Here is a 27,285-nt window from a genome sequence, read left to right as displayed (position 1 = left end):
ATTAAAAACTATCACCCAAGAATACTCTGTCCAGCAAAGTTATCATTCAGATATGAAGGAGAAATAAAGATTTTCCCAGATAAATAAAAGCTCAGAGTTCATCACAACTAGACCTGCCTTACAAGAAATGTTGAAAGGTGCTCTTCTACCAGAAACAAAAAGGCAAAAAGTACACAAAAGTTTGAGCAAGGTGATAAATAGACAGAATCAGAAAACTCTAATTATTAGAATTGGCTTTTAAATGCTTTATTATAGCATAAAAGTTAAAGGGGGAAAAGTAGAAAAAATAACTGTTTACTTCAATTTGGTAACAAACTCACAACGTATAAAGGGATAATTCAAGACAACAAAAACAAAAAGGGAAGAGGAAAAGGATGTAATCTATATATGTAAATGAAGATAAGATGCTATCAACAGTAAAAAGAGTACTTTATCCATGAGACGTTTTAGACAAAACTCACAGCAACCACAAAGCATAAATCTAGAGCAGAGACATGAAAAATAAACGAGGAAACTGAGAAAAAAATCATAGAAAACCACCAAACCAAAATGGCCGACATAAACACAAAGAAAAAGAAATGATGGAGATATAGAGCAACCAGAAAACAAAAGGTAAAATGGCAGTGATTAGTTATCATCTATCAATTATAACTCTTAATGTAACTGATTGAATTCACCAATCAAAAGGCACAGAGTGACTGGATGCATTAAAGAACAAGACTCAAGTATATGTTGTTTCCAGGAGACTCATCTCAGCTCTAAAGACAAATGTAAGGTAAATGTGAAGGGACTGAATATGATACTCCAAGCAAATGACAACCAAAATAAGTGGATGTAGCCATACTCATGTCAGACAAAATAGACTTCAAGCCAAAAAAGGTAACAAGAGACAAAATTGAACAGTATATAATGATAAAGGGGACAATTCATCAAGAAGATATAATATTTATATATGCATCTAACATAGAAGCACCGAAATATATAAAACAGTTATTAGTAAACCTAAAGGGAGCAATTGACAGTAACACAGTAATAGTAGGGGACTTTAACACTCCACTTACATCAGTGGATAGTTCATCCAAGCCAAAAGTCAACAAGGAAACAGTGATCTTAAATGATACATTAGACCAAATGGATTTGATAGATTTGTACAGGGTATTCAGTCCAAATGCAGCAGAATGCATATTCTTCTCAAGTGTACATGGAACTTTCTCGAAGTTAGACCATATATTGGGACACAAAACAAGTCTCAAGAAATGTGAGAAGATTGAAATCATATCAAGCATCTTTTCAGTGGTATGAAACTAGAAATCAACTACAAGAAGAAAGCTGGAAAAATCACAAATATGTGGAGAATGAACAACATGCTACTAAGCAACTTTTGGGTCAACAAAAAATAGAAATCAAAATTTATTTGAAGATGAATGGAAAGGAAAATAGGACAAACCAAAATCTGTTGGAGGCAGCAAAAGCAGTACTAAGGGAGAAGTTTATAGACATTCAGGCCTACCTTAAGAAACAAAAATCTCAGTTGAACAATCTAACCTTACATCTAAAGGAACTGGAAAAAGAATAACAAATGAAGCCAAAAGTCAGTAGAAGGAAAGAAATAATAAAGATCATAGTGGAAATAAATTAAATGGAGACTAAAAAGACAATTAAAAAAATCAATGAAATTAAGAGCTGGTTCTTTGAAAAGATAAAATCAACAAACCTTTAGCTAGACTCATTAGGGAAAAAAGACAAGGCTCTGGTAAATAAATTTGGAAATGAAAGAGGAGGAATAACAATGGATACCACAAAAATACAAAGGATTATAAGAGCATATTATGAACCGCTATATGCCAACAAGTTGATCAACCTAGAAGAAATGGACAAATTTTTAGAATCATACAGCTTCCAAGACTGAATCATGAAGAAATAGAAAATTTGAATGGACCATATAACTAGTATAGAAATTGAAACAGTAATCAAAAAGCTCCCCAGGCCTGGACAACTTCACAAGTGAATTCTACCACACATTCAAAGAAGATTTAATACCTGTTCTTCTCAAACTCTTCCAAAAAACTGAAGAGGAGGCAATGATTCCTAACTCAGTTTATTAGGCCAACATCACTCTCATACCAAAACCAGACAAAGACAACACACAGAAAAAAGAAAATTACAGGCCAATATCTTTGATGAACATAGATGCAAAAATTCTGAACAGAATATTAGCAAGACAAGTAAAACAATACATTAAAAGAATCATCACCATGATCAAGTGGGAATTATCCCAGGGATGGAAGGAGGTTTCAACATCTGCAAATCAATCAACGTGATACATCACATCAACAAAAGGATGAAGACCATATGATTACCTCAGTAGATGCAGAAAAGGCATTTTGACAAGATTCAACACCGATTTTTGATAAAAACTGTCAACTAAATGTTTATAAAAGTAACATACCTCATCATAATGAGAGCTGTAAATGACAAGCCCACATCTAACATCATACTCAATGGTGAAAAACTAAAGGCTCTCTCTCTAATATCAGGAACAAGACAACAAGACAAAGAGGCCACTCTTGCCACTCTTATTCAACATAGTATTGGAAGTCCTAGTATTGGAAGTCCTAGCCAGAGCAATTAGGCAAGAAAAAGAAATAAAAGGAATCCAAATTGGAAAGAAATGGGTAAAACTCTCACTGTTTGTGCATGACATGATTTTATATAGAGAAAACCATAAAGACTCCACAAAAAAGCCTATTAGAAAAAATAAATACGGCAGAGTTGCAGGGTATAAAATCAACATACAAAACTCTGTTACGTTTGTATATGCTAACAATGATCTAGCAGAAAGAGAAATTAAGAAAAGTCATATTTATAATCACAACAAAAAGAATGAAATACATAGGAATAAATTTAACCAAGGAGGTGAAAGACCTGAACACTAAAAACCGTAAGACATTGTTGCTAGAAATTGGAGAAGACACATAAATTGAAAAATATTTTATGCTTATGAGTTGGAAGAATTAGCATTGTTAAAATATCCATACTACCTAAAGCAATATATAGCTTCAGTTCAATCTGTTTCCAAGTCACAAGGACATTGTTCACAGAAATAGAACAAATGTTTCTAAAATTTATAATGGAACCACAAAAGACCCTGAATAGCCAAAGCAATCCTGAGAAAAAAGAACAAAGCTGGAGGTATCACAATCCATGATTTCCAGCTAGACTACAAAGCCATATTAATCAAAACAGCATGGTATTGTCAGAAAAACAGATACATAGATCAATGGAATAGAATTGAGCACCCAGAAATAAACCCACACATATACAGGCAATTAATATACAACAAAGGAACATATATATATATAAAGACATTATAGCCTTTTCAATAAATGGTGTTGGGAAAACTGGACAGCCACATGCAAAAAAAAAGAAACTAGGCCACTGTCCCACACCATACACAAAAATCAACTCAAAATTGATTAAAGACTTAAATGTCAGTCATGAAACCATAACACTCTTTGAGGATAACATAGGCATTATGCTCTTTGACACTGGTCTTAACAGTGTCTTTCTGGTTATGTCTTTTCAGGCAAGGGAAACAAAAGCAAAAAGAAACAAATGGGACTACATCATCCTAGAAAGCTTCTACACAGCAAAGGATACCATGTACAAAATGAAAAGACAATCTACTGAATGGAAAAGATATTTGCAAATGATATATCTGATAAAAGGTAAAATCCAAAATATATAAAGAACTCATGCAACTCAAGAAATAAACAATCCAATTAAAAAATGGGCAGAGGACCTGATTAGACATTTTTCCAAAGAAGACATACAGATGGCCAACAGGCACATGAAAAGATGCTCAACATCACTAATTATTAGGGAAATGCAAATCAAAACCACAATGAGATATCAGCTCACTCCTGTTAGAATGGCTATTATCAAAAAGACAAGAAATAACAGGTGCTGTTGAGGATGTCGAGAAAAGTGGAGCCTCAGATACTCTTGATGGGAATGTAAATTGGTGCAGCCACTGTGGAAAACTGTATGAAGAGTCCAAAAAATTAAGAATAGAGCTACCATATGATTCAGCTACCCCACGTCTGGGTATTTATTCAAAGAATATGAAAACACTAATTCAAAAAGATATATGCACGACTATGTTCATTGTGACATTATTTACAATAGCTAAGATGTAGAAACAACTTGAGTCCCCATCAACCAATGAATGGATAAAGAAGATATGGTATATACACACACGCACACACGCACACACACACACACACACACACACACACACACAGAATAGAATACTACTCAGCCATCAAAAAGACGGAATCTTGCCATTTGCGACAATATGTATGGACCTTGAGGGTATTATGCTAAGTAAAAGAGTCAGGTGGAGAACTGTGTGATTTCACTAATATGTGGAATACAAAAAGCAAACAGACAAAAAACAAAATAAATAAACTAAACAGAAACAAACACATAGATACAGAGAGCACAGTAGTGGTTACCAGGGGAAGTTGTGGTGGTGGGGTGGGTGAAATGGATAAAAGGGGTTAACTGTATGGTGATGGATGGAAACTAATTTTTGGTGGTGAGCATGCTGTAGGGTATACAGAAGTAGAAATATAATGTACACATGAAACATATAATATTATAAACCAATGTTATCTTAATAAAAATAAATCTAAAAGTAAAAAGAAAAATAACTGTTTCAAAGCAAAAAACGTTAATAAAAATAAAATTATATACTGTAGCAGTTTTGGGGTTTTGTTTTTTGTTTTGTCTGTTTGTTTGTGTTTGTTTTTGTTTTTGGCTGCGCTGCATGGCTTGTGGGATCTTAGTTCCACGACCAGGGATTGAACTCGCACACTCAGCAGTGAAAGCGTGGAGTCCTAACCACTGGACCACCAGGGAATTCCCGCTGTAGCAGTTTTGGATACTGGTTCCTCACTGCCGTAACATCAGGGCTTGTTGACGTTTGCTCATTGTTTTTTTAATGTTTTGGCTAGGCCATTTTAGGAAATCTGTTTCCCGTGCAGTTAACAGTCTCTCATGGTTGCTTTTCATAGAGCACAGACTTGGACATGTGCACATTCACCCTGTGATTTTAGCAGGGCTCTCCTTCACTGTCTCTTCTCTTTTTTTTTTTTTTTTTTTTTTTTAAAGGAAGAATGAGTTAAGGAAGCAATTTTTCTTATTTCAAGAGATCCTCTTCTTTTTTTTTTAATTTTATTTATTTATTTATCTATTTATTTATTTGTGGCTGTGTTGGGTCTTCGTTTCCTTCTCTAGTTGCGGCAAGTGAGGGCCTCTCTTCATCGCGGTGTGCGGGCCTCTCACTATCGCGGCCTCTCTTGTTGCAGAGCACAGGCTCCAGACACGCAGGCTCAGCAATTGTGGCTCATGGGCCTAGTCGCTCCGCGGCATGTGGGATCTTCCCAGACCAGGGCTCGAACCCGTGTCCCCTGCATTGGCAGGCAGATTCTCAACCACTGCACCACCAGGGAAGCCCCTGTCTCTTCTCTTGATTTGTCTTTTCATGTGTCTGTCTCTTGACTTGTCTGTTAATATGTTTGTTAATATGTCTGTTGGTATCACACCCAGCTGTTGGCCTACAAAAACTGATGACTGATTAGATTCTTCTATTGTTTCTGTCAATGTTCTGGGACACAAATTGCTCCACAGTCTAATCTAATTAAATCTTGGCCTCTCCATAGGGTTTTTTTTTTAAATTGTGGTTAAGTAATATAACATAAAATTTAGACTGTTTTATCGTTTTAAGTATATAGTTCAGCAGTGTTAAGTATATACACATTGGTATGCAACCAAGTTGCAGAAACATTTCATCCTTCAAAAGTGAAACTATATTCAAAAACAACTTCCCATTTCTCCTCCCCCCAGCTCCAGGCATCCACTATTCTGCTTTGTGTCTCTATGAGATTCTTCATATAAGTGGAGTCATACATTATTTTTTGTAAGTGGCTTATTTGGCTTTCCATAATTATCTCAAGGTCCATCCATGTTCTTTCATATGTCACAATTTCCTTCCTTGTTTATTGTGGTAAACACATAACATAAAATTTACCATCTTAACCATTTTTAAGTGTACAGTTCAGTAGTGTTAAATATATTTACATTGCTGTGAAAGAGATCTCCAGAACTTTGTTGACTTGCAGACCTGCAAGTCTGTTTTTTAATAACAACTGCTTAGTGCTCCCTTACCCTAGGCCTTGGTAACTACCATTCTATTCTGTGTATCAGTTTGACTACTTTAGATACTTCATATAAGTGGAATCATCTGGTATTTGTCCTTTTGTGACTGATTTGTTTCATTAGGCATAATGTCCTCAAGGTTTATCCATGTGGTAGCATGTGACAGGCTTTCCTTTCTTTTGGGGGCTGCATTGTGCTTCATTTTATGTGTATAGCACATTTTGTTTATTCATTTGACATTTAGGTTGCTGCCACTTGGCTATTGTGAATAGTGCTGCTACAAACATGGGTTTACAGGTATCTCTTCAAGACCCTGCTTTTAGTTCTTTTGAATGTATACCCAGATGTGGGATTCCTGGATTATACGGTGGTTCTGTTTTTTATGTTTTGAGGAACCCCCCCGTACTGTTTTTGAGAGTATTTTTACAGTCCCAGCAACACACAAAGGTTCCTACTTCTTCGTGTCCCAGCAAACACCTGTTATTTTCTGCCTTCCCTTCCCTTCTCTCATTTCCCTTTCCTTCCATGTTTCCTTCTCTCTTTCTTTCTCTTTCTCTCTTACATCCACCCACACACCCACCTATATATCTATCATTACTCTTTTTTAATAAATGGGAATTTAAGAAGTATAGATATACCTCAGAGATATTTTGGGTTTGGTTCCAGACTGCCACAATAAAGTGAATATTGCAATGAAGTAAGTCACACAAATTTTTTGGTTTTCCAGTGCACATAAATGTTATGTTTACACTATACTGCAGTCTGTTAAGTGTACATAGCATTATGTCTAAAACAACAGTTTACATATCTTACTTAAAAAAATATTTTATTGCTAAAAACAGCTAACTGTCATCTGAGCCTTTAGCAAGTTGTAGTGGTAACATCAAATATCATTCATCACAGGTCACCATAACAAATATAATAATAATGAAAGAGTTTTAATTACCAAAGTATGGCACAGAGACATGAAGTGAGCAAATGTTGGAAAAATGGCATTGATAGACTTGTTTGATGCAGGGTTACCACAATCCTTCAATTTGTAAAAAAATGCAATATCAGTGGAGTGCAATAAAGGGAAACATGATAAAATGAGATATGCATGTACTCACAGTGCTATCTTGACTGAAAGCCAATATTTTTATCTTCAAAAGTTCATTCTAGTTACTGCAGGGAGAATATATGAAGTATAGGTGCATTGCTAGAGTAGATTTTTAGTGCTTGACCTAAAGCTTGTTGCTCGCTTTTGTAAATAATGAACGTATAGTGTATTTTGGGGTATCCTCTACTTTTAGATAAAATATTTATTTAATATTTTATGAAAATAAATTAATTTTATAATATATTTTTGAGAAAAAATATTTTTGAAAAAATGTACATCAGTTTTTTTTTAACATCTTTATTAGAGTATAATTACTTTACAATGGTGTGTTAGTTTCTGCTGTGTAACAAAGTGAATCAGCTGTACATATACATATATTCCCATTTCTCCTCCCTCTTGCGTCTCCCTTCCACCCTCCCTATCCCATCCCTTTAGGTGGACACAAAGCACCCAGCTGATCTCCCTGTGTCATGCGGCTGCTTCCCAATAGCTATCTATTTATATATGTCCATGCCACTCTCTCACTTCGTCCCAGCTTACCCTTCCCCCTCCCTGTGTCCTCAAGTCCATTCTCTACATCTGCATCTTTATTCCTTGTACATCAGTTTTAAAATTGTTTCAAAATGAAAAAATGATTTAGAGAATTATCAGGAGGAAAAGACCAACTTTGAACTTTAGGTGAAATTTCACCACAATCAAGTGAACTCAGCATGATCTGAACCTGAAACATTGTAAAATTATTTTTATTTTTTTGCTGCACCATTTTTTCTTCTCTGAGTGTATCTGCATTTAAAATTGAGGAAATAATAAAATATCTATTTGTTTTGAGTAATATTTAAGTAAATGAGCTCATTTTTTTTGTTCATTGTAATAACTTTTTTTATTGTATAATACTTTGTTTATTGTAATTTTAATAAGTAAATTTCTACATAGATTTTCAAGTTTATTAGCTTCAGATTCTTAACTTTCACACCAGGAGACGATGATACTTTTACAGTTTCTGAAAAAAGTAACCTGTGACTGGTGTAAAATTTATTGATTGTTTTAACATTTTTTAATTTAATGAAAACAAAAAAGTAAACTTTAAAGCGCTGCTGATTTTTCACTGTTATTTTGTGGATTAGTTAAATATAACGGACTTTTAATTTTATTTATTTATTTATTTGATATTTATTGTATTTGTGATATGAGTGCTCTAATTTTAGGCCTTTGAAGACAATTTAATCGAAGCAAGGAAAGAAATTGAAGTATCACAGAGTAAATATAATGCTCTGTCATTACAGTTGAATAATAAACAGACTGAACTTATCCAGAAGGATATGGATATTACCCTGGTCAGGCAAGTATACTCACTCCTTAATTTAACATTTTAGAAATGTCCTTTGTTGTGCAGAATGCCAGCATTTTTGTTTATTATTAACACCCTAAAATGACAATATATGTCTTCTGTGAGTACTTATGTTTGTGCATTGAAACTATCTAGAATTAACGTGGACGATCAGGGGTTTCGCAGGACTGGAAAAAATCATGCTCAAAGAGTAGCCTTGGTTCAGTTTTTAACAAGGAGGATGCATTCATTCCTTGTTTCCTTCTAAAATTCCTACCCATGCATTATGTAATATTCATTACTGTTATAATGAATAATAAAGGAGTGATCCAGTTTTGACGTTTTATTTTATTATGTTTTAAATAGTTTTAGTTTGTGAAATATTCTTTCTATATCAAAATACTTAATTTTGTAGCACTACTCATAAAGTGGAAGTACTTGAAAAACTTGTTTTTAAGTGTTTTGAAAGATGTTAAACTACCCATTTATTTTATAATAATCTTATCAGAAAATAGTGTTAGAACAGATCATAAATATATATATACACATATACATACATATGTTATACATATATACACATGTATGTATGTGTGTACATTTTAAAATTTGAACTAATTAAAATAAATCATACAATCAAAGTTTATCACATACCTGTATAAGCACAATTTCATTCTCTGGAATATGTCATATATTTATATATGTAATATACTATATATATTATGTTTACATATGATGTATAATTACAATTAACATTATATATAATTATGATATTATACATAAATATTTATATATATTTAATATTTATTTTTATATATAGTGTATTACAATATATATATTGGGGCAGGATTTTTGCTTGGGTAATAGATTAATACATATTATTATATATTATATATTTATATATATATAATATATATTAATTTATATTATACATGTTTTATTATATATAAAAATATATAAGCATTATATGTATATATTATAAATAAAAGCAAAAATCCATTGTGTCACATTTTAAAAATCTTTTTACCATGGGGTGAGGAAAAGTATTTCTTTACAGATGATAGACTTTATCCACTCATGGTATAATTTTTTTAAACCAGTAATTTGATGAAGTCAAAAAACTAATTCTAAACAGTAATAGAATCTTAGTTTTAGAAGCAATCTTAAAATTTTTAATTATTCCTATCTTCCCTATAAAAAAAGCTTTTAGTCTTTGCTTGATACTTTTAGTTTATAAGTTTCTCAGTACTCTTCAAGACTGTTCTTTTTTTTTTTGTTCAAATTTGTACATTGTTTCATATATTTAGTTGACATTTGCCTTTTTACAGTATGCACCCATTTGTATCTTGGTTCCTTATCTAGAGAATCTCAGAAACAGTCTAATCCGTTCTGTAGTTCAGACCTTCAAATAATAAAAGATAACTTTATTAATAAGTTTTTTAATTAACTTATTAACTGCTTCTGTTTCTCATAATTTTTCATGTATATGTTTCACAGACGTTATATTGTTTTGGGTTGCCTTTCTTTCTCTCTCTCTTTTTTTTTTGTTAGTAAAAGTATGTAATATAAAATTCCCAAATAAATGGTTAAGTGGAATATTATGCAGCTGTAAAAAAAGAAAAAGGCAGCTCTGTATATATTTATACAAATCCTCCAAATTAAAAAAATGAAAAAAGCAAGTTGTAAAAAAGTGTGAATAGTTTGCTACTGTTTCCTTTAATAAAGCACATTTGTATGTGCACAGACTTCTGATAGAATACGGAAGGTAAGGGGGCTTCTGGAGAGGGGAATGGGGTTTGGAGACAGGTAAGACAGGGAGACTTCTTCATTAAATGGTCTCTTGTAACCTCTGCACATGTGGCCTCTTAAATTTTAAAACATTTTCCTCGATTCAAGGACTCCCAAGGGTTGTACTCTGGCTATGAATGTAAATGAAAGCTGCTGGGTTAATTTTTCTACTGAGCTCTTGGATAATCATTAAAAAATCAGATAAAAATAATCTCTGTTTGTTTTGGAGCTGTAGTCTCAAGATCAATTAGTATTATTGCAGGTATTACGTAAAGAAGATTTACTACAGTTTGCGTTAATGTAATCTTGTGTTCCTTGCAAAAGTTCCAACTGAGAGGCAGTCAGGCAAAAGGAAATTAACCTGGGCTTAAAATGTGCTCACGGGTAATCCAGGCAGTTTACTAAGAGTTGACTATAGTTCAATCTAAATTTACCAGGGAACTGTCATTATCTGCCAACACCACTCTCTCAAGCAGACTGCCCACACGGCTGCATTTCAACCCTCTTCATTGTAAGAGTGAAACACAGCCAAGCATATTTTTCATCTCTTGTAAGTGTCTGTACTTTTCTTCCACTCTCAGTTGAAAAGACCTACATCTAACTTTATTGTTTTGTTTTTTGTTTTTTGGCTGTGTTGTATCTTCATTGCTGCGTGCAGGCTTTCTCTACTTGTGGCGAGCAGGGGCTACTCTTTGTTGCGGCGTGCGGGCTTCTCATTGCTGTGGCTTCTCTTGTTGCAGAGCATGGGCTCTAGGTGTGCAGGCTTCAGTAGTTGCAGCATGCAGGCTCAGTAGTTGTGGCTCGTGGGCTCTAGAGCACAGGCTCAGCAGTTGTGGTGCATGGGCTTAGTTGCTCCGTGGCATGTGGGGTCTTCTTGGACCAGGGATGGAACCCGTGTCCCCTGCATTGGCAGGCGGATTCTTAACCACTGTGCCACCAGGGAAGTCCCTACATCTAACTTTTGATCTAGTTAATATATTTTCAGTTTGGCTATATTACAAAATTCAAAAAGTAAAATTTATGAAAGAACAATAATTTGAAAGATCACTAAAACAGACTTGTACAATAAGCTATAAACTCACCATGTTTGGTTATCCTGAGCATTAAATCTTTTGACTATTTTTACAAATGGGTGTTATGACAACATAACATTGTTTTTCCTGTATTACATGAAATAATATTTAAGAATTAACTTCCCCTGAGATAATAAAAAATCTTCTTAGAAGAAGTATATGTATTCCACCTTCCAGTGTGATATGGTGTCCAGATATCAAGGACATCTAAATAAAAATAAAATCTTGAAGAAGTTAAATGCTAATATTTTTCAAAAATATCCTAGGCAAATTGTACAGATTAAGGAATGAAAATCACATTTAAACCAATCCACGTGGATTAAACTACTGTTTCTATCACTGGGCTATGACAGTTACAATTGCACAACTTTTATAATGTGACATAATGTGAAGGGGAAAAAAAAACCACCTGAGTTTTCCAGGTCTTTGGAGAGACCTGGGGCAAAGCAATCAGAATTCAGTAACAGGATTTTCTCAGCTGAGCTAAGGACAGAGAATAGACGGTATGAGTCAACTCCCTGGCTGACTGTTACCTTTGGCCAAATAAGGAAAATGTCTTCTACAGCCAAAGGGAGATGAGAAACTCAGTAGGTGGATGGATTTCAGATTTGCACTAAAATTGACTTCATTTGGGATGCGGAAGCGTCTAGGTGAAGGCTGGTTAATTGATAATTGACATCTCCTCCCAGTCTCTGCTCTCAGACACTGAGTTGATTATGCTTCTTAAATACTTTATGAACTCCATCCTGATCTTTTCCGGTCATCCTTAAGATTCGAGTGCACCAGCTTCAGCTTGTTCAGGGGTGGCGCCAAAGCTGGGTTTGCTTTGTCACTTCCAGAGCCTTGTTTATGGTGTGCAGTTAACAGACACTGAGTATCCTGTAAAAACTGCTGCTGGACGAAGCAGGAATACCACATCTCAGTTTCCTTCAGGTGGCTTGGGATGTCAACATTGAAGATGATCACCACCCCGTAAGAGTTCTGCATCAGGGCCGGCCAGCAGGACTCGAACTTTGGATCGCCACCACAATCCCAGAGCTCAGAGTCATACCCCGTGCCTTTGTTGTTGCTGGTAACATATGGGTTCTCAAATTCCAGGATCCTCACTCCTTGGGTTGGGTTGTATTTGGCGATGTCAGAAGATTTTGTCAGGAAGTTGGCCCAAACGGTTTTTCCACTCTCACAGGGCCCCACGAAGAGGATCTTGGCCTTCAGCATCATGGTCTGCTGCCCAAAGACCTGCCAGAGCCCACCGAGGCGCTGCCAGAGCCCTTGCTGCTGTCAGGGCAGAGCCTGGGTTGCCTTTCTGAATGCATTCCACCTTGTCAGAGTTTGTATCATCAATATTCTTCTTAAAATATGACACCTGTAACTACATAAAATATTCCAACAAGACCTTTCCATTTTAAAGTATGGTGGTTTTAAACTATTGGATGGAACATGTGGTCCATTTTAGGGTACAGTGCAGTGTTATGTGAATGGGATTTGAAAAATTATGTTTTCTACTAAATTTTGCACCTGCGTTTATCTGTATACTTGAATTTAGTGTACTGCAAGAACAATAAGCTGCAGTAAATAAGGCAATGATATCCATAGATGGACATTTTCTTACAAGATGGTAAAAAGATGAACTGTGTGTAATTTTAAGTGTTAGATTATAAGGACTCAAAAAGGAGGAGGTAATAGCACAGAGCTGGAAGATTTCAGAGGACTTTGACTCAGACCCTCATTATAGGGTAGTAGTTGAGATGTCTTCAGTGTTTTTCCTGAATTGTCTGAATAATAATTTGCTGAATACACTACATGTCTCCTTCATTTTTATTTCTTGTGAGTGTGCGTGTGTGTGTGGTGGTTATGATATACCAGCATTACTGTACTGAATCTGTATATTGTGCACAAGACATACCAAGCCATAACTGTAGGAAAAGTGGTCTAGGCACTTTCTTATTTGGATATACGTTTACTTGTTGATAAATGATGGAGTTGACCTAGCTTTATTTCTTTATGGGTTTATTTCTTTGAATTCCTAATTATTTGCATATTTATTGAATAATTAATCTGTGTTACCCATTGTGCTATGGAATATTGCTGTGAGCTACCACAAATGATTTTTACCTTGCGTTAGAGTATAAATAACAAAATAAATAAATAATATACATGTCTGTAACATATATAGAACATCTTAGTATAAACCTAGAACTTGCATAAAAGTCAGTAACCAGTTAAGTTGCCTAACTAAAATTTTTGCCTGACTGGTAATGATTCAGCAGTTATATGGAGAGTGAGCTAAATGAATAGCTTACCTTCCATTGAGAAGGTGGGCTAATGTCAATTGATTTGGGAATTTTTCTTAGAAATTAGTTGTGAATCTCCAAAAAAAAAATGAAAAAATAAATGTCAAGACAGAGCAGTCATAATTTTGGTGAGGAATATCATCAAAGTCAGAATCCTGAAATTGGACTAATGCATCGGATTGCTGGTGTTCCTAGGCACTTAGCAGAAGCAAGTGTAAATTAACTCTGGAGGATAATAAAGCAATTCTGTCCTCAAATTATGTGTACAGTTTTACAAACTAATGTCTAGTACATAGTCAGAAATATCAAGTATGTGGTAAAGCAATAATAAAAATTAAAAGGCGTAAGAACTGGAGTAGATTGGTTCAAGATGGCAGAGTAGAAGGACATGTGCTCACTCCCTCTTGCGAGAGCACCAGAATCACAACTAACTGCTGAACAGTCATTGACAGGAAGACACTGGAACTCACCAAAAAAGCTACCCCACATCCAAAGATAAAGGAGAAGCCACAATGAGATGGTAGGAGGGGCGCAATCACAATAAAATCAAATCCCGTAACTGCTGAGTAGGTGACTCACAAACTGGAGAACACTTATACCACAGAAGTCCACCCACTGGAGTGAAGGTTCTGAGCCCCACGTCAGGCTTCCCAACCTGGGGGTCCAGCAACGGGAGGGGAAATTCCCAGAGAATCAGACTTTGAGGGCTAGCGGGATTTGATTGCAGGACTTTGACAGGAGTGGGGGAGAGATTCCACTTTTGGAGGGCACACACAAAGTAGTGTGTGCATCAGGACCCAGGGGGAAGAGGCAGTGACCCATAGGAGACTGAACCAGACCTACCTGCTAGTGTTGGAGGGTCTCCTGCAGAGGCGGGGGGTGGCTGTGGCTCACTGTGGGGACAAGGACACTGGCAGCAGAAGTTCTGGGAAGTACTCCTGGGCGTGAACCCTCCCAGAGTCTGCCATTAGCCCTACCAAAGAGCCTGTAGTCTCCAGTGTTGGGTTGCCTCAGGCCAAACAACCAACAGGGAGGGAACAGCTCCACCCATCAGCAGACAAGCACATTAAAGTTTTACTGAGGTCTGCCTACCAGAGCAACACCCAGGTCTACCCACCACCAGTCCCTCCCATCAGGAAGCTTGCACAAGCCTCTTAGATAGCCTCATCCACCAGAGGGTAGACAGCAGAAGCAAGAATAACTACAATCCTGCAGCCTGTGGAACGAAAACCACATTCACAGAAACATAGACAAGATGAAAAGGCAGAGGACTATGTACCAGATGAAGGAACAAGGTAAAACCCCAGAAAAACAACTAAATGAAGTGGAGATAGGAGGCAACCTTCCAGAAAAAGAATTCAGAATAATGATAGTGAAGATGATCCAGGACCTCTGAAAAAGAATGGAGGCAAAGATCGAGAAGATGCAAGAAATGCTCAACAAAGACCTAGAAGAATTAAAGAACAAACACCTAGAAGAATTAAAGAACAAACAAACAGAGGTGAACAATACAATAGCCGAAATGAAAAATACACTAGAAGGAATCAATAGCAGAATAAGTGAGGCAGAAGAATGGTTAAGTGACCTGGATGACAGAATGGTGGAAATCACTGCCGTGAACAGAATAAAGAAAAAAGAATGAAAGAAATGAAGACAGCATAAGAGACCTCTGGGACAACATTAAACCCACCAACATTCACATTATAGGGGTCCCAGAAGGAGAAGAGAGAGAGAAAAGACCCGAGAAAATATTTGAAAAGATTATAGTAGAAAACTTTCCTAACGTGGGAAAGGAAATAGCCACCCAAGTCCAGGAAGCGCAGAGAGTTCCAGACAGGATAAACCCAAGGAGAAACATGCCAAGACACACAGTAATCAAATTGCCAAAAATTAAAGTCAAAGAAAACTTATAAGCAATAAGGGGAAAACGACAAATAACATACAAGGGAACTCCCAAAAGGTTGACAGCTGATTTCTCAGCAGAAACTCTACAAGCCAGAAGGGAGTGGCACGATATATCTAAAGTGATGAAAGGGAAGACCCTTCAACCAAAATTACTCTACCTGGCTAGGATCTCATTCAGATTTGATACAGAAATCAAAAGCTTTACAGACAAGCAAAACCTAAGAGAATGCAACACCACCAAACAACTCTACAACAAATGCTAAAGGAACTTCTCTAAGTGGGAAACACAAGAGAAGAAAAGGACCTACAAAAACAAACCGAACACAATTAAGAAAATGGTAATAGGAACATACATATCAATAATTACCTTAAATGTGAGTGGAATAAATGCTTCAACAAAAGAGAGAGGCTCACTGAATGGATACAAAAATAAGACCCATATATATGCTGTCTACAAGAGACCCACTTCAGACCTAGGGACACATACAGACTGAAAATGAGGGGATGCATAAAGATATTCCATGCAAATGGAAATCAAAAGAAAGCTGGAGTAGCAATACTCATATCAGATAATACAGACTTTAAAATAAAGAATGTTACAGGAGACAAGGAAGGACACTACATAGTGGCCAAGGGATCAATCCAAGAAGAAGATATAACACTTATAAGTATATGCACCCAACATAGGAGCACCTCAATACATAAGGCAAATGCTAACAGCTATGAAAGAGGAAATCGACAGTAACACAATAATAGTGGGGGACTTTAACACCTCACTTACACCAATGGACAGATCACCCAGACAGAAAAGTAATAAGGAAACAAGCTTTAAATGACACAATAGGCCAGATAGATTTAATTGATATTTATAGGACATTCCATTCGAAAACAGCAGATTACACTTTCTTCTCAAGTGCACACGGAACATCATCCAGGGTAGATCAAATCTTGGGTCACAAATCAAGCCTTGGTAAATGTAAGAAAATTTAAATCATACCAAGGATCTTTTCCGACCACAACACTGTGAGATTAGAAATAAATTACAGGGAAAAAAACTTAAAAAGCACAAACAGATGGAGATTAAACAATACATTACCAAAATCAAAGAGGAAATCAAGAAGTACCTAGAGAGAAATGGCAATGAAAACATGACGACCCAAAATCTATGGGATGCAGCAAAAGCAGTTCTAAGAGGGAAGTTTATAGCAAAACAATGCTACCTCAAGAAACAAGAAAAATCTCAAACAATCTAACCTTACACCTAAAGGAAGTAGAGAAAGAACAAGCAAAATCCAAAATTAGTAGAAGGAAAGAAATTATAAAGATCAGAGCAGAAATAAATGAAATAGAAACAAAGAAAACAATAGCAAAGATTAATAAAACTAAAAGCTGGTTCTTTGAGAAGATAAACAGAATTGACAAACCTTTAGCCAGACTCATCATGAAAGAGGGAGAGGACTGAAATCAATAAAATTAGAAATGAAAAAGGAGAAGTTACAGCTGACACCGCAGAAATACAAAGGATCATAAGAGACTACTACAAGCAACTCTATGCCAATAAAATGGACAACCTGGAAGAAGTGGACAAATGCTTAGAAAGGAATAACCTTCCAAGATGGAACCAGGAAGAAATAGAAAATATGAACAGACCAATTACAGGTAATGAAATTGAAACTGATTAAAAATCTTCCCACAAGCAAAAGTCCAGGGCCAGTTGGCTTCACAGGCGAATTCTATTAAACATTTAGAGAAGCGCTAACACCGATCCTTCTCAAACTCTTCCAAAAAATTTGTAGAGGAAGGAACACTCCCAAACTCATTCTACGAGGCCACTGTTACCCTGATACCAAAACAAGACTGCACTTCCCTGGTGGCGCAGTGGTTGAGAATCTGCCTGCCAATGCAGGGGACACGGGTTCGAGCCCTGGTCTGGGAAGACCCCACATGCCGCAGAGCAAGTAGGCCCGTGAGCCACAACTACTGAGCCTGCACGTCTGGAGCCTGCACTCTGCAACAAGAGAGGCCACGATAGTGAGAGGCCCGCGCACCGCGATGAAGAGTGGCCCCTGCTTGCCGCAACTAGAGAAAGCCCTCGCACAGAAACGAAGACCCAACACAGCCAAAAATTAATTAATTAATTAATTTAAAAAAAATTGCAGAGGAAGGAACACTCCCAAACTCATTCTACGAGGCCACTGTTACCCTGATACCAAAACAAGACAAAGATACTACAAAAAAAGAAAATTACCGACCAGTATCACTGATGAATATAGATGCAAAAATTCTCAACAAAATGGTAGCAAACAGAATACAACAACACATTCAAAGGATCATACACAATGATCAAATGGGATTTATCCCAGGGATGCAAGGATTCTTTAATATATGCAAATCAATCAGTGTGATACACCATATTAACAAATTGAAGAATAAAAACGATATGATTATCTCAATAGATGCACAAAAAGCTTTTGACAAAATTCAACACCCATTTATGATAAAACTCTCCAGAAAGTAGGCATAGTGGGAACCCACGTCAACATAATAAAGGCCATATGTGACAAACCCACAGCAAACATCATTCTCAATGTTGAAAAACTGGAAACATTTCCTCTAAGATCAGGAACAAGACAAGGATATCCATTCTCACCACTATTATTCAACATAGTTTTGGAAGTCCTAGCCACAGCAAACAGAGAAGAAAAAAAAATAAAAATACAGATTTGAAAAGAAGAAGTAAAACTGTCATCATTTACAGATGCCATGATACTATACGTAGATAATCCTAAAGATGTGACCAGAAAACTACTAGAGCTAATCAATGAATTTGGTAAAGTTGCAGGATACAAAATTAATGCACAGAAATCTCTTGCACTCCTATTCAATAACAACAAAAGATCAGAAAGAGAAATTAAGGAAACAATCCCATTTACCATTGCAACAAAAGGAATAAACCTACCTAAGGAGATAAAAGACCTGAACTCAGAAACTTATAAGACACAGATGAAAGAAATCAAAGATGACACAAACAGATGGAGAGATATACCATGTTTTTGGATTGGAAGGATCAATATTGTGAAAATGACTACACTGCCCAAAGCAATCTACAGATTCAGTGATATCCCTAGCAAATTACCAATGACATTCTTTACAGAACTAGAACAAAAAATCTTAAAAGTTGTATGGAGGGCTTCCCTGGTGGTGCAGTGGTTGAGAATCTGCCTGCCAATGCAGGGGACACGGGTTCGAGCCCTGGTCTGGGAAGATCCCACGTGCCGCGGAGCAGCTGGGCCCGTGAGCCACAGTTACTGAGCCTGCGCGTCTGGAGCCTGTGCTCCGCAACAAGAGAGGCTGCGATAGTGAGAGGCCCGCACACCGCGATGAAGAGTGGCCCCCGCTTGCCACAATTACAGAAAGCCCTTGCACAGAAACGAAGACCCAACACAGCCATAAATAAATAAATAAACAAATACTTAAAAAAAAAAAAAGTTGTATGGAGACACAAAAGACCCTGAATAACCAAAGCAATCTTGAGTAAAAAAAAAAACAGCTGGAGGAATCAGACTTCCTGACTTCAGACTATACTACAAAGCTACATTAATCAAGACAATATGGTACTGGCACAAAAACAGAAATGAAATATAGATCAATGGAATAGGATAGAAAGCCCAGAGATAAACCCATGCACCTATGGTCAACTAATCTATGACAAAGGAGGCCAGGATATACAATGGAGAAAAGACAGTCTCTTCAATAAGTGGCGCTGGGAAAACTGGACAGCTACATGTAAAAGAATGAAATTAGAACACTCCATAACACCCTGCACAAAAATAAACTCAAAATGGATTAAAAACCTCAATGTAAGACCAGACACTATAAAACTCTTAGAGGAAAACATAGGAAGAACACTCTTTGACATAAATCACAGCAAGATCTTTTTTGACCCCCCTCCTAGAGTAATGGAAATGAAAACAAAAATAAAGAAATGGGACCTGATGAAACTTAAAAGCTTTTGCACAGCAAAGGAAACTATAAACAAGATGAAAAGACAACCCTCAGAATGGGAGAAAATATTTGCAAATGAAGCAACGGACAAAGGATTAATCTCCAAAATACATAAACAGCTCATGCAGCTCAATATTAAAAAAACAACCCAATCAAAAAATGGGCAGAAGACCTAAATAGACATTTTTCCCTAAAAGACATACAGATGGCCAAGAGGCACATGAAAAGATGCTCAACATCACTAATTACTAGATAAATGCAAATCAATACTACAATGAGGTTTCACCTCACACTGGTTAGAATGGGCATCATCAGAAAATCTACAAACAACAAATGCTGGAGAGGGCGTGGAGAAAATAGAACCCTCTTGCACTGTTTGTGGGAATGTAAATTGATACAGCCACTATGGAGAACAGTATGGAGGTTCCTTGAAAAACTAAAAATAGAATTACCATATGACCCAGCAATCCCACTACTGGGCATATACTCAGAGAAAACCGTAATTCAAAAAGAAACATACACCCCAATGTTCATTGCAGCAGTATTTACAATAGCCAGGTCATGGAAGCTTCATAAATGGCCATCAACAGGCAAATGGATAAAGAAGTAGTGGTACATATATACAATGGAATATCACCCAGCCATAAAAAGGAACGAAATTGGGTCATTTGTAGAGACATGGATGGACCTAGAGTCTGTCATACAGAGTGAAGTAAGTCAGAAAGAGAAAAACAAATACAGTATGCTAACACATATATATGGAATCTAAGGGAAAAAAAAAAAACGCCATGAAGAACCTAGTGGCAAGACGGGAATAAAGACACAGACCTACTAGAGAATGAACTTGAGGATATGGGGAGGGGGAGGGGTGAGAGGTGACAGGGTGAGAGAGTGTCATGGACATATATACACTACCAAATGTAAAATAGATAGCTAGTGGGAAGCAGCCACATAGCTCAGGGAGATCAGCTCGGTGCTTTGTGACCACCTAGAGGGGTGGGATGGGGAAGGTGGGAGGGAGGGAGATGCAAGAGGGAAGAGATACGGGAACATATGTATATGTATAACTGATTCACTTTGTTATAAAGCAGAAACTAACACACCATTGTAAAGCAATTATACTTCAATAAAGATGTTTAAAAAAAAAAAAGAAAAACAAATATTGTATATTAATTCATATATGTGGAATGTAGAAAAATGCTACAGATGAACTGGTTTGCAAGGCAGAAATAGAGACACAGATGTAGAGAACAAATGTATGGACACCAATGGCAGGGGAAAGTGAGAGTGGGGGGGTGGTGGTGGGATGAATTGGGATTGACGTATATACACTAATATGTATAAAATAGATAACTAAGAAGACCCTGGTGTATAAAAAAATAAATAAAATTCAAATTAAAAAAACTGGAAATGAAAGATAAAGACCTAGTTATTTGCCTATATATGACTAATTAACATAGCAACCCCCAAAAAAATTTATAGAAAGATTTCTATAATTAATACATGGATTCAGCACACTTGGTAGATACAAGGTCAGTGTAGAAAATTCAAATGCATTTTTTATGCCAGCAAAAAATTAGGAAATAGACTTGAATATAATTTATAATATAGCTAAAAATATGAACAGCAAATATAATGAAAGATATGAGTTACCTCTATACAGAGATCTGTAAAACATTATTGAGAGAAATAGAAAGTCTAGTATGTACAGATAAATACAGAGTTCATGATTTGCAAGACTCAGTATGATAAAGATGTCTATGCTCTCCAAACAGATATTGAGATTCAGAGGAGTACAAATTATCCGCAACAGGAAACTATTACTACCCCCAGACCAGAAGGGGCAAGGAGAGGAGCTTTTACTGGATCTCTGTGAGAAGTCTAGCCCTGGGAGAGAGGCTGACTAGTAGGAGAAGTATTCTTAGAGAGGAACAGAGACACTGCCAACTGTGGCTCATTGGAGAGGGAGATAGGGAAAGAAATACCTTGACCTCTTTTTCCTTTACCCTCTAATCATGGACCAGCACTTTCAACTACTCAAATATAAACCCAGAAGAAAGGGAGCCAATGTAATGTAGTCTGTGGAAGTTGGCCTCTCAGGCTAGGTTGTAGGCTAGAGTACAGAGAGTAATAGTGTGGAGATGATGAATATTGGATAAGAGAATATGTGGTGCATTCTCCGTTTCTGCTCTTTTTCAGAGCTTTCCTGGGCATTTATTGCTTAATTAATTTTTCCATATAAACTTTAGGTTAAACTGGCTTATTTCTTGTTTGCTATTTTATTAGGGCATCAAATTTAAAAGCAAACTGAAGGAGAATTGCCATCTTGATGATGTCAGTTTTTCTGTCCCAGAGTATGGGAATGCCATTACATTTGTTTCAGTACCTTTCTGTCCTTATGAAATGTTTTGTTCCTTATGCTGGTTTTGACCTTCTTAAATTTTTATTCCTAGCCCTTTCGTGGTTTTTGTTACTGTTTTAAATGGAATCTTTCTTTCCCATATAGTTTCCTACTGATTTTCCTTTTATTACTTGTTGTTTTTGCTCTGCTATTTTGTTTTGATGTGCTATGATTTGGTGGGTAAAGTGTCCAACAAAGTTATTTTGTTTTTACTGTGAATTGTACTTTTTAGTTTTTTCTGTATAATTTTTTTTGCCTTGAGTTTTAATTCCTCTGAAATTAATATTTCTATTCTTTTTTGGGGTTTATATTTATATGGTAACAAACTAAGAACATAATTGTTTAGGTATAATGATACATGTGAATTATAAGAAAATACATGTAGTACGGAAAAGTACAAAGAAGATGGAAAAAATTAGAGTTAAAATACAACACCAGAGGAATAATAGCCATTAAAATTTTATTAGACTCATTCTATATTTTTCTCAACACATATTTATAGATTGAAGAGTAGGTAAACAAGTTCTTAGATAAAAGGGGCTGTATTGAACATTTTTGTTTGTTTGTTTGTTTTTGGCTGCATCGGGTCTTCATTGCAGCACATGGGATCTTCGTTGTGGCATGTGGACTTCTTAGTTGTGGCATGAAGGCTTCTTAGTTGCATCATGCGGACTTAGCTGTGGCATGAGGACTCTTAGCTGCTGCATGCACGTGGGATCTAGTTCCCTGACCAGAGAGTGAACCCGGGCCCCCTGCATTGGGAGCATGGAGTCTTACCCACTGGACCACCAGGGAAGTCCCGAACATGTTGTTCTAATAAGTGACAACTTCAGTTTTTGTGATATAATGGAACAATAAGACACTAAAGTGAAATTGAAAGAATTATTAAATCTCAGATAATTTTTTCTTCTCTATAAGAACCACTAACTATTTTTCTAAAGCTAAGAAAGAAATGGCATGAAAAAAACTTTGGAGGTTGATGTAATTATGTTTTTTTAAAAAAAACTACATTTCATCTTTAATCGGATTTGATACCCTGCTACATACACTTAGTAAAATTGGACATATATTCAACCATTTTAACTCCTTCTCATTTTGCATCTCAAGATTTATAACCTTTATCTCCTCATGTATAACCACAGTGCCTAAAGATATTTAGGCTTAGTTTTCTATATTGCTTCAGTGTTCTTCACTAAACTTTTTACTCTTGATGTGTTTATTCCTATACTCAATTTTGATTCATCTTAAAGGCCCATTTTTACCAGGGCCTTCTCTGTTACTGGAGTATGCTTTCTCCTCCATTAACATCAGATTTAGCCATGTGACTTATTTAGGCTTGTGGAATGAGTGTGAAAGTGACATATATCATATCCTGGCAAGTGTTTTAAAAGAGTCATTGCTTGAATTGCCTTTACTTTTTGCCCTCTGCCATTAGAGTGGCATATTACTAATGCCATCTACTGCTCCAGTTTGGGTCTTAGGATAGGGGAAATCCACATGTAATGTGAGCAAGCAAATCTTTGTTTTTGTAATAGTAAGTTTTTTTTTTTTGGTAACTGCAAAATAACCTATAGATGCTGTCTGAAACCCTTTGTCAGTCTTTGCTATCAACTTTGATATCTAAAGGGATATTCCTAATTTATCCTATGGCTCATTCAATCCCTTAGTAAACATCACGGTAACTGAGCAGTACAGTATTTTTAATCAGCTTAACATTCTTTTTTTTTTTTTTTTTTAATCTTAAAAAGTATTTATTTATTTTTAAAAATTTTTTTCACACACACTGTATTTTATTTTTACAAGAGATAAATAAACTGACACCAAGCATTGTAAATGGATGACCACAACAAAAGCAACGATTGCAATTACCAAACACAAAACACACTCATACTGTGTCATAATATTGACAGAAACATAGATCAGTGGAACAAGATAGAAAGCCCAGCGATAAACCAACGCACCTGTGGTCAACTAATCTATGACAAAGGAGGCAAAGATATACAATGGAGAAAAGACAGTCTCTTCAATAAGTGGTGCTGGGAAAACTGGACAGCTACATGTAAAAGAATGAAATTAGAACACTCCCTAACACCCACCATACACAAAAATAAACTCAAAATGGATTTGAGACCTAAATGTAAGACCGGACACAACATTCTTCTTGAGATGGGAAGAAGTGTTGTTGGTTCTCAACATCGTCTCAGCTCAACCCACACTTTCCTTTATTCTTTTCAATCCGTGTCTGGAGGAACTTCTCAAGTTTGAACCTACCAATTAATTTTACTTTCCATAGTTTTGGTTTGCCTCATAACTTCTCTCATTATGGATTTTAATGCTATTACGACATCTTTCTTTCTTAACAATCCTTCTTTATGTTATCCTTATCATTTCATCCATTCAACAACTGTCTTATCCCATATATCCTAGAAAACAGAGGCTGAGTGAAGGTTACTGATTACTTACTTGAGAGATTCAATTCCAAGGCAGAGTGAGTGAGAGAAGAATAATCTGAGGCAGGGAAGGATAAAGAGTAATTCAAGGAAACATTATTGTGCTGGCCACTGCTTCATGATGAGCCATGAAGAGACGTCAGGCGCATTGAATTAGCCACTCAGGTTGATTCTGGACAGACTGTAGAAAGAAACCATGCCCTATAGCAATCCATCAGATAGAAAAAACAAAAGAAACAAACAAAAAAACTCTTCTTGTGTTTTATCTTCCATTGATCAAAGTTTGCTGCTTATACCATGCCTGTGTTGTAGCATTTTATCCTAATCTGGAAGTGGTACAAGGAGACAAATATGCTAGGCATGCTGGTGGTTGACCTCAAGTGATGGAGCCACATGAGCTGCATAAATGTTATAGGCTGAAGTGGTAGTTAATAGTCTGAGGCAGAGCAAGGGACTAAGAATCTAGGAGGCTGGTGAGCTGAATCTGAAAAGGTGTATAAGATGTGTCTAAGACAACAACAAATATTTAATAGGCTACAGGAACTATGCTAGGTTGTCCATTTATAGCAGTGAGCAAAAAAGTCCCTACCTTCACAGACATTTTTGTTAAGATTATCTTCACATCTTGGCTTTCTATTGAGATAATTCAGAGAAGTGCAATGGTTTCTTTTTCATACATTTTCTAGACCTTTCTTATAATTCCTTCAGTAACTCCTACTCAGAGGTATAATTTTCCTCTGAGTATGCACAATAAAATTTCTTTTTTCTTAATTCTAAATACTCCTCCTTTTAAATAAGTCCTGTTTGTTTTTCTTTACTCATTTTCAAATGAAGATAGGTCTGCACAAATTCCGTGTTTTTCAGTGGTCCAGATGTATGTTTCCAAAGCCTTAGTTGCAGCTTACTTTGATACTGATCAAGTTCCACTTTCATATTTGCAACATTGTTGTACATTCTATCTCATCTACTTTTCAGAGGGTGGTGTGAGAAGACACAAAGAAAGAAACATTTATACATGATATAAAATTATGCTTCCATTCCATTTACTGAGATTATGCCCAGAAAATAGCACAAGATGAGAGATAAGAATATGCTCTTCTCTTAGTTGATTTTTACTCCCCAACTGTCTCATAGTATGAACATCTCCCAACTCAAGTGTTTCTTCTGATTAAAGATACATATATTTTGTTCCAAATGACCCTTAAATCCAAGCCAATTACTGATTCTGGCCCTCTCTTTAAGAAAAAATATGTTCTATTATTAGAAGAGAAATAAGTTTTCTGTGTTTTGTATTGTATTGAAAGATGATATGTATTATCTTCATCATGTCTCCTTTCTAAACGCAACATTTACTTAGATCTCTTGGCTAACACATATCTTGACTATCTATGCTGTTGGAATTTTATCCTACAGCTACTGCCTATCTCCTTTGATAACTCTTGCCAGTGTTATTCTTGAAAAATGACAATACTCAGCAAGAATCATTACTATGTGTCTCTTCTCTCCCTCTCTTGTATTGTATTTTCTCAAGGCATGGCCATTATTGATTCTCTTCTTTCCCTTCCCCCATTTTTGGACTATTATTTTCTACAGGTTTCAGTTTTTTGAATAGTTACAGAAAAAAAGTGCTATAGTCTAAATGTTTGTGTCCACCCAAAATTCATATGTTGAAATTCTAATGCCTAATGTGATGGCATTAGAAGGTGGGGTTCTTAAGGAGGTGCTTCGGTTATGAGGGTAGAACCCTCTTGTAAAAAAGACCTCCCAAAGCCCCCTAGTGCCTTCCACCGTGTGCGGATGTAACAATAAGTGTGCGACCTGGAAGAGGGTCCTCACTTGACTATGCTGGCAGTCTGATCTCTAACTTCCAGCCTCCCCAACTATGAGAAATAACTTTCTGGTTTTTGTAAACTGCCTAGTCTGTGCTGTTTTGTTATATCAAAAGGACTAAGGCAGATGGTGTATGTACATGTATCTCTGTGGGTTCAGGGGTTTCTGTTGTATCTGGAGAACATTAATATTCTAAACCTGTAAAAAAGCAGAGCTCCGGAATTCCCTGGTGGTCCAGTGGTTAGGACTTGGCACTTTCACTGCTGTGGGCTGGGTTCAATCCTTGGTCAGGGAACTGAGATTCTGCAAGCCGTGTGGCACGGCAAAAAAAAATAAAATAAAAATTAAAAATAAATAAATAAGCAGAGCTCATTTCTCCCATATTAATATTCATCCATGTTCAACAACTGTTTGCATATCTTTTATGTTTCTTCTTTCTTTTAAGATTTATCTTATGTGAATGAATCACCAGTTTGAGGTTATAAGTAAAGAAAAGTCTCCATTAAAAATACTCTCCAAAATATATACTATAATGTGTACTGTGAAATACATCTCTATAAATATCTTTCTCTTCAAATTTATTTTACAACATATTTTCCAGTTTTATATGATCTGTATCACACAGGATTCACCACCACAGGAATCTGGAAACCTCTATCCCAGAGGTGTGGTTTTCCTGGACCCTTAGGGCCATGAAGACTGTCACTCCACTTCATTTGTCCTTCTACTTACCAAGTTTACGCTGGGTGGGTTGGAAGGAGTGATTTCACCTTGTATTGCTCTCCATCCTTCTGACAAAAAACCTCATCATTTCCTTCAAGATGGGTTAGAGGAGTCACAGGAATCCCAGCCTAGGCCCCTGAGGTGACAGACTAGTGGTGCTTTAAGGAACTT

General features: G+C 36.3%; 2 protein-coding genes across 2 annotated transcripts in view; one reads left to right on the top strand and one right to left on the bottom strand.

The window, feature by feature from the left end:
• CNTLN (centlein) overlaps nucleotides 1-27,285 on the top strand; it is a 341,712-nt gene that overhangs the window by 113,984 nt on the left and 200,443 nt on the right. Inside the window, 1 exon segment of the mRNA XM_036856331.1 lies at nucleotides 8,527-8,660. Within this exon segment, the coding sequence (XP_036712226.1) occupies nucleotides 8,527-8,660 (134 nt within the window).
• Nucleotides 11,637-13,278, bottom strand: LOC118897278 (intraflagellar transport protein 22 homolog). The gene has a single exon (XM_036856332.1). It carries the CDS (start codon nucleotides 12,725-12,727, stop codon nucleotides 12,239-12,241), a length of 489 nt encoding a protein of 162 aa, XP_036712227.1. The 5' UTR covers nucleotides 12,728-13,278; the 3' UTR covers nucleotides 11,637-12,238.

The sequence above is a fragment of the Balaenoptera musculus genome, chromosome 6 (genome assembly GCF_009873245.2).
Source record: "Balaenoptera musculus isolate JJ_BM4_2016_0621 chromosome 6, mBalMus1.pri.v3, whole genome shotgun sequence".
Lineage (NCBI taxonomy): Eukaryota > Metazoa > Chordata > Mammalia > Artiodactyla > Balaenopteridae > Balaenoptera > Balaenoptera musculus.
Note: the sequence above shows the minus strand (reverse complement) of the source record. Positions and strands in the feature narration are given on the sequence as shown.

Excerpts from the sequence above, each read along its gene's own strand:
- LOC118897278 (XM_036856332.1), bottom strand. The coding sequence starts at position 12,727 with ATGATGCTGAAGGCCAAGATCCTCTTCGTGGGGCCCTGTGAGAGTGGA.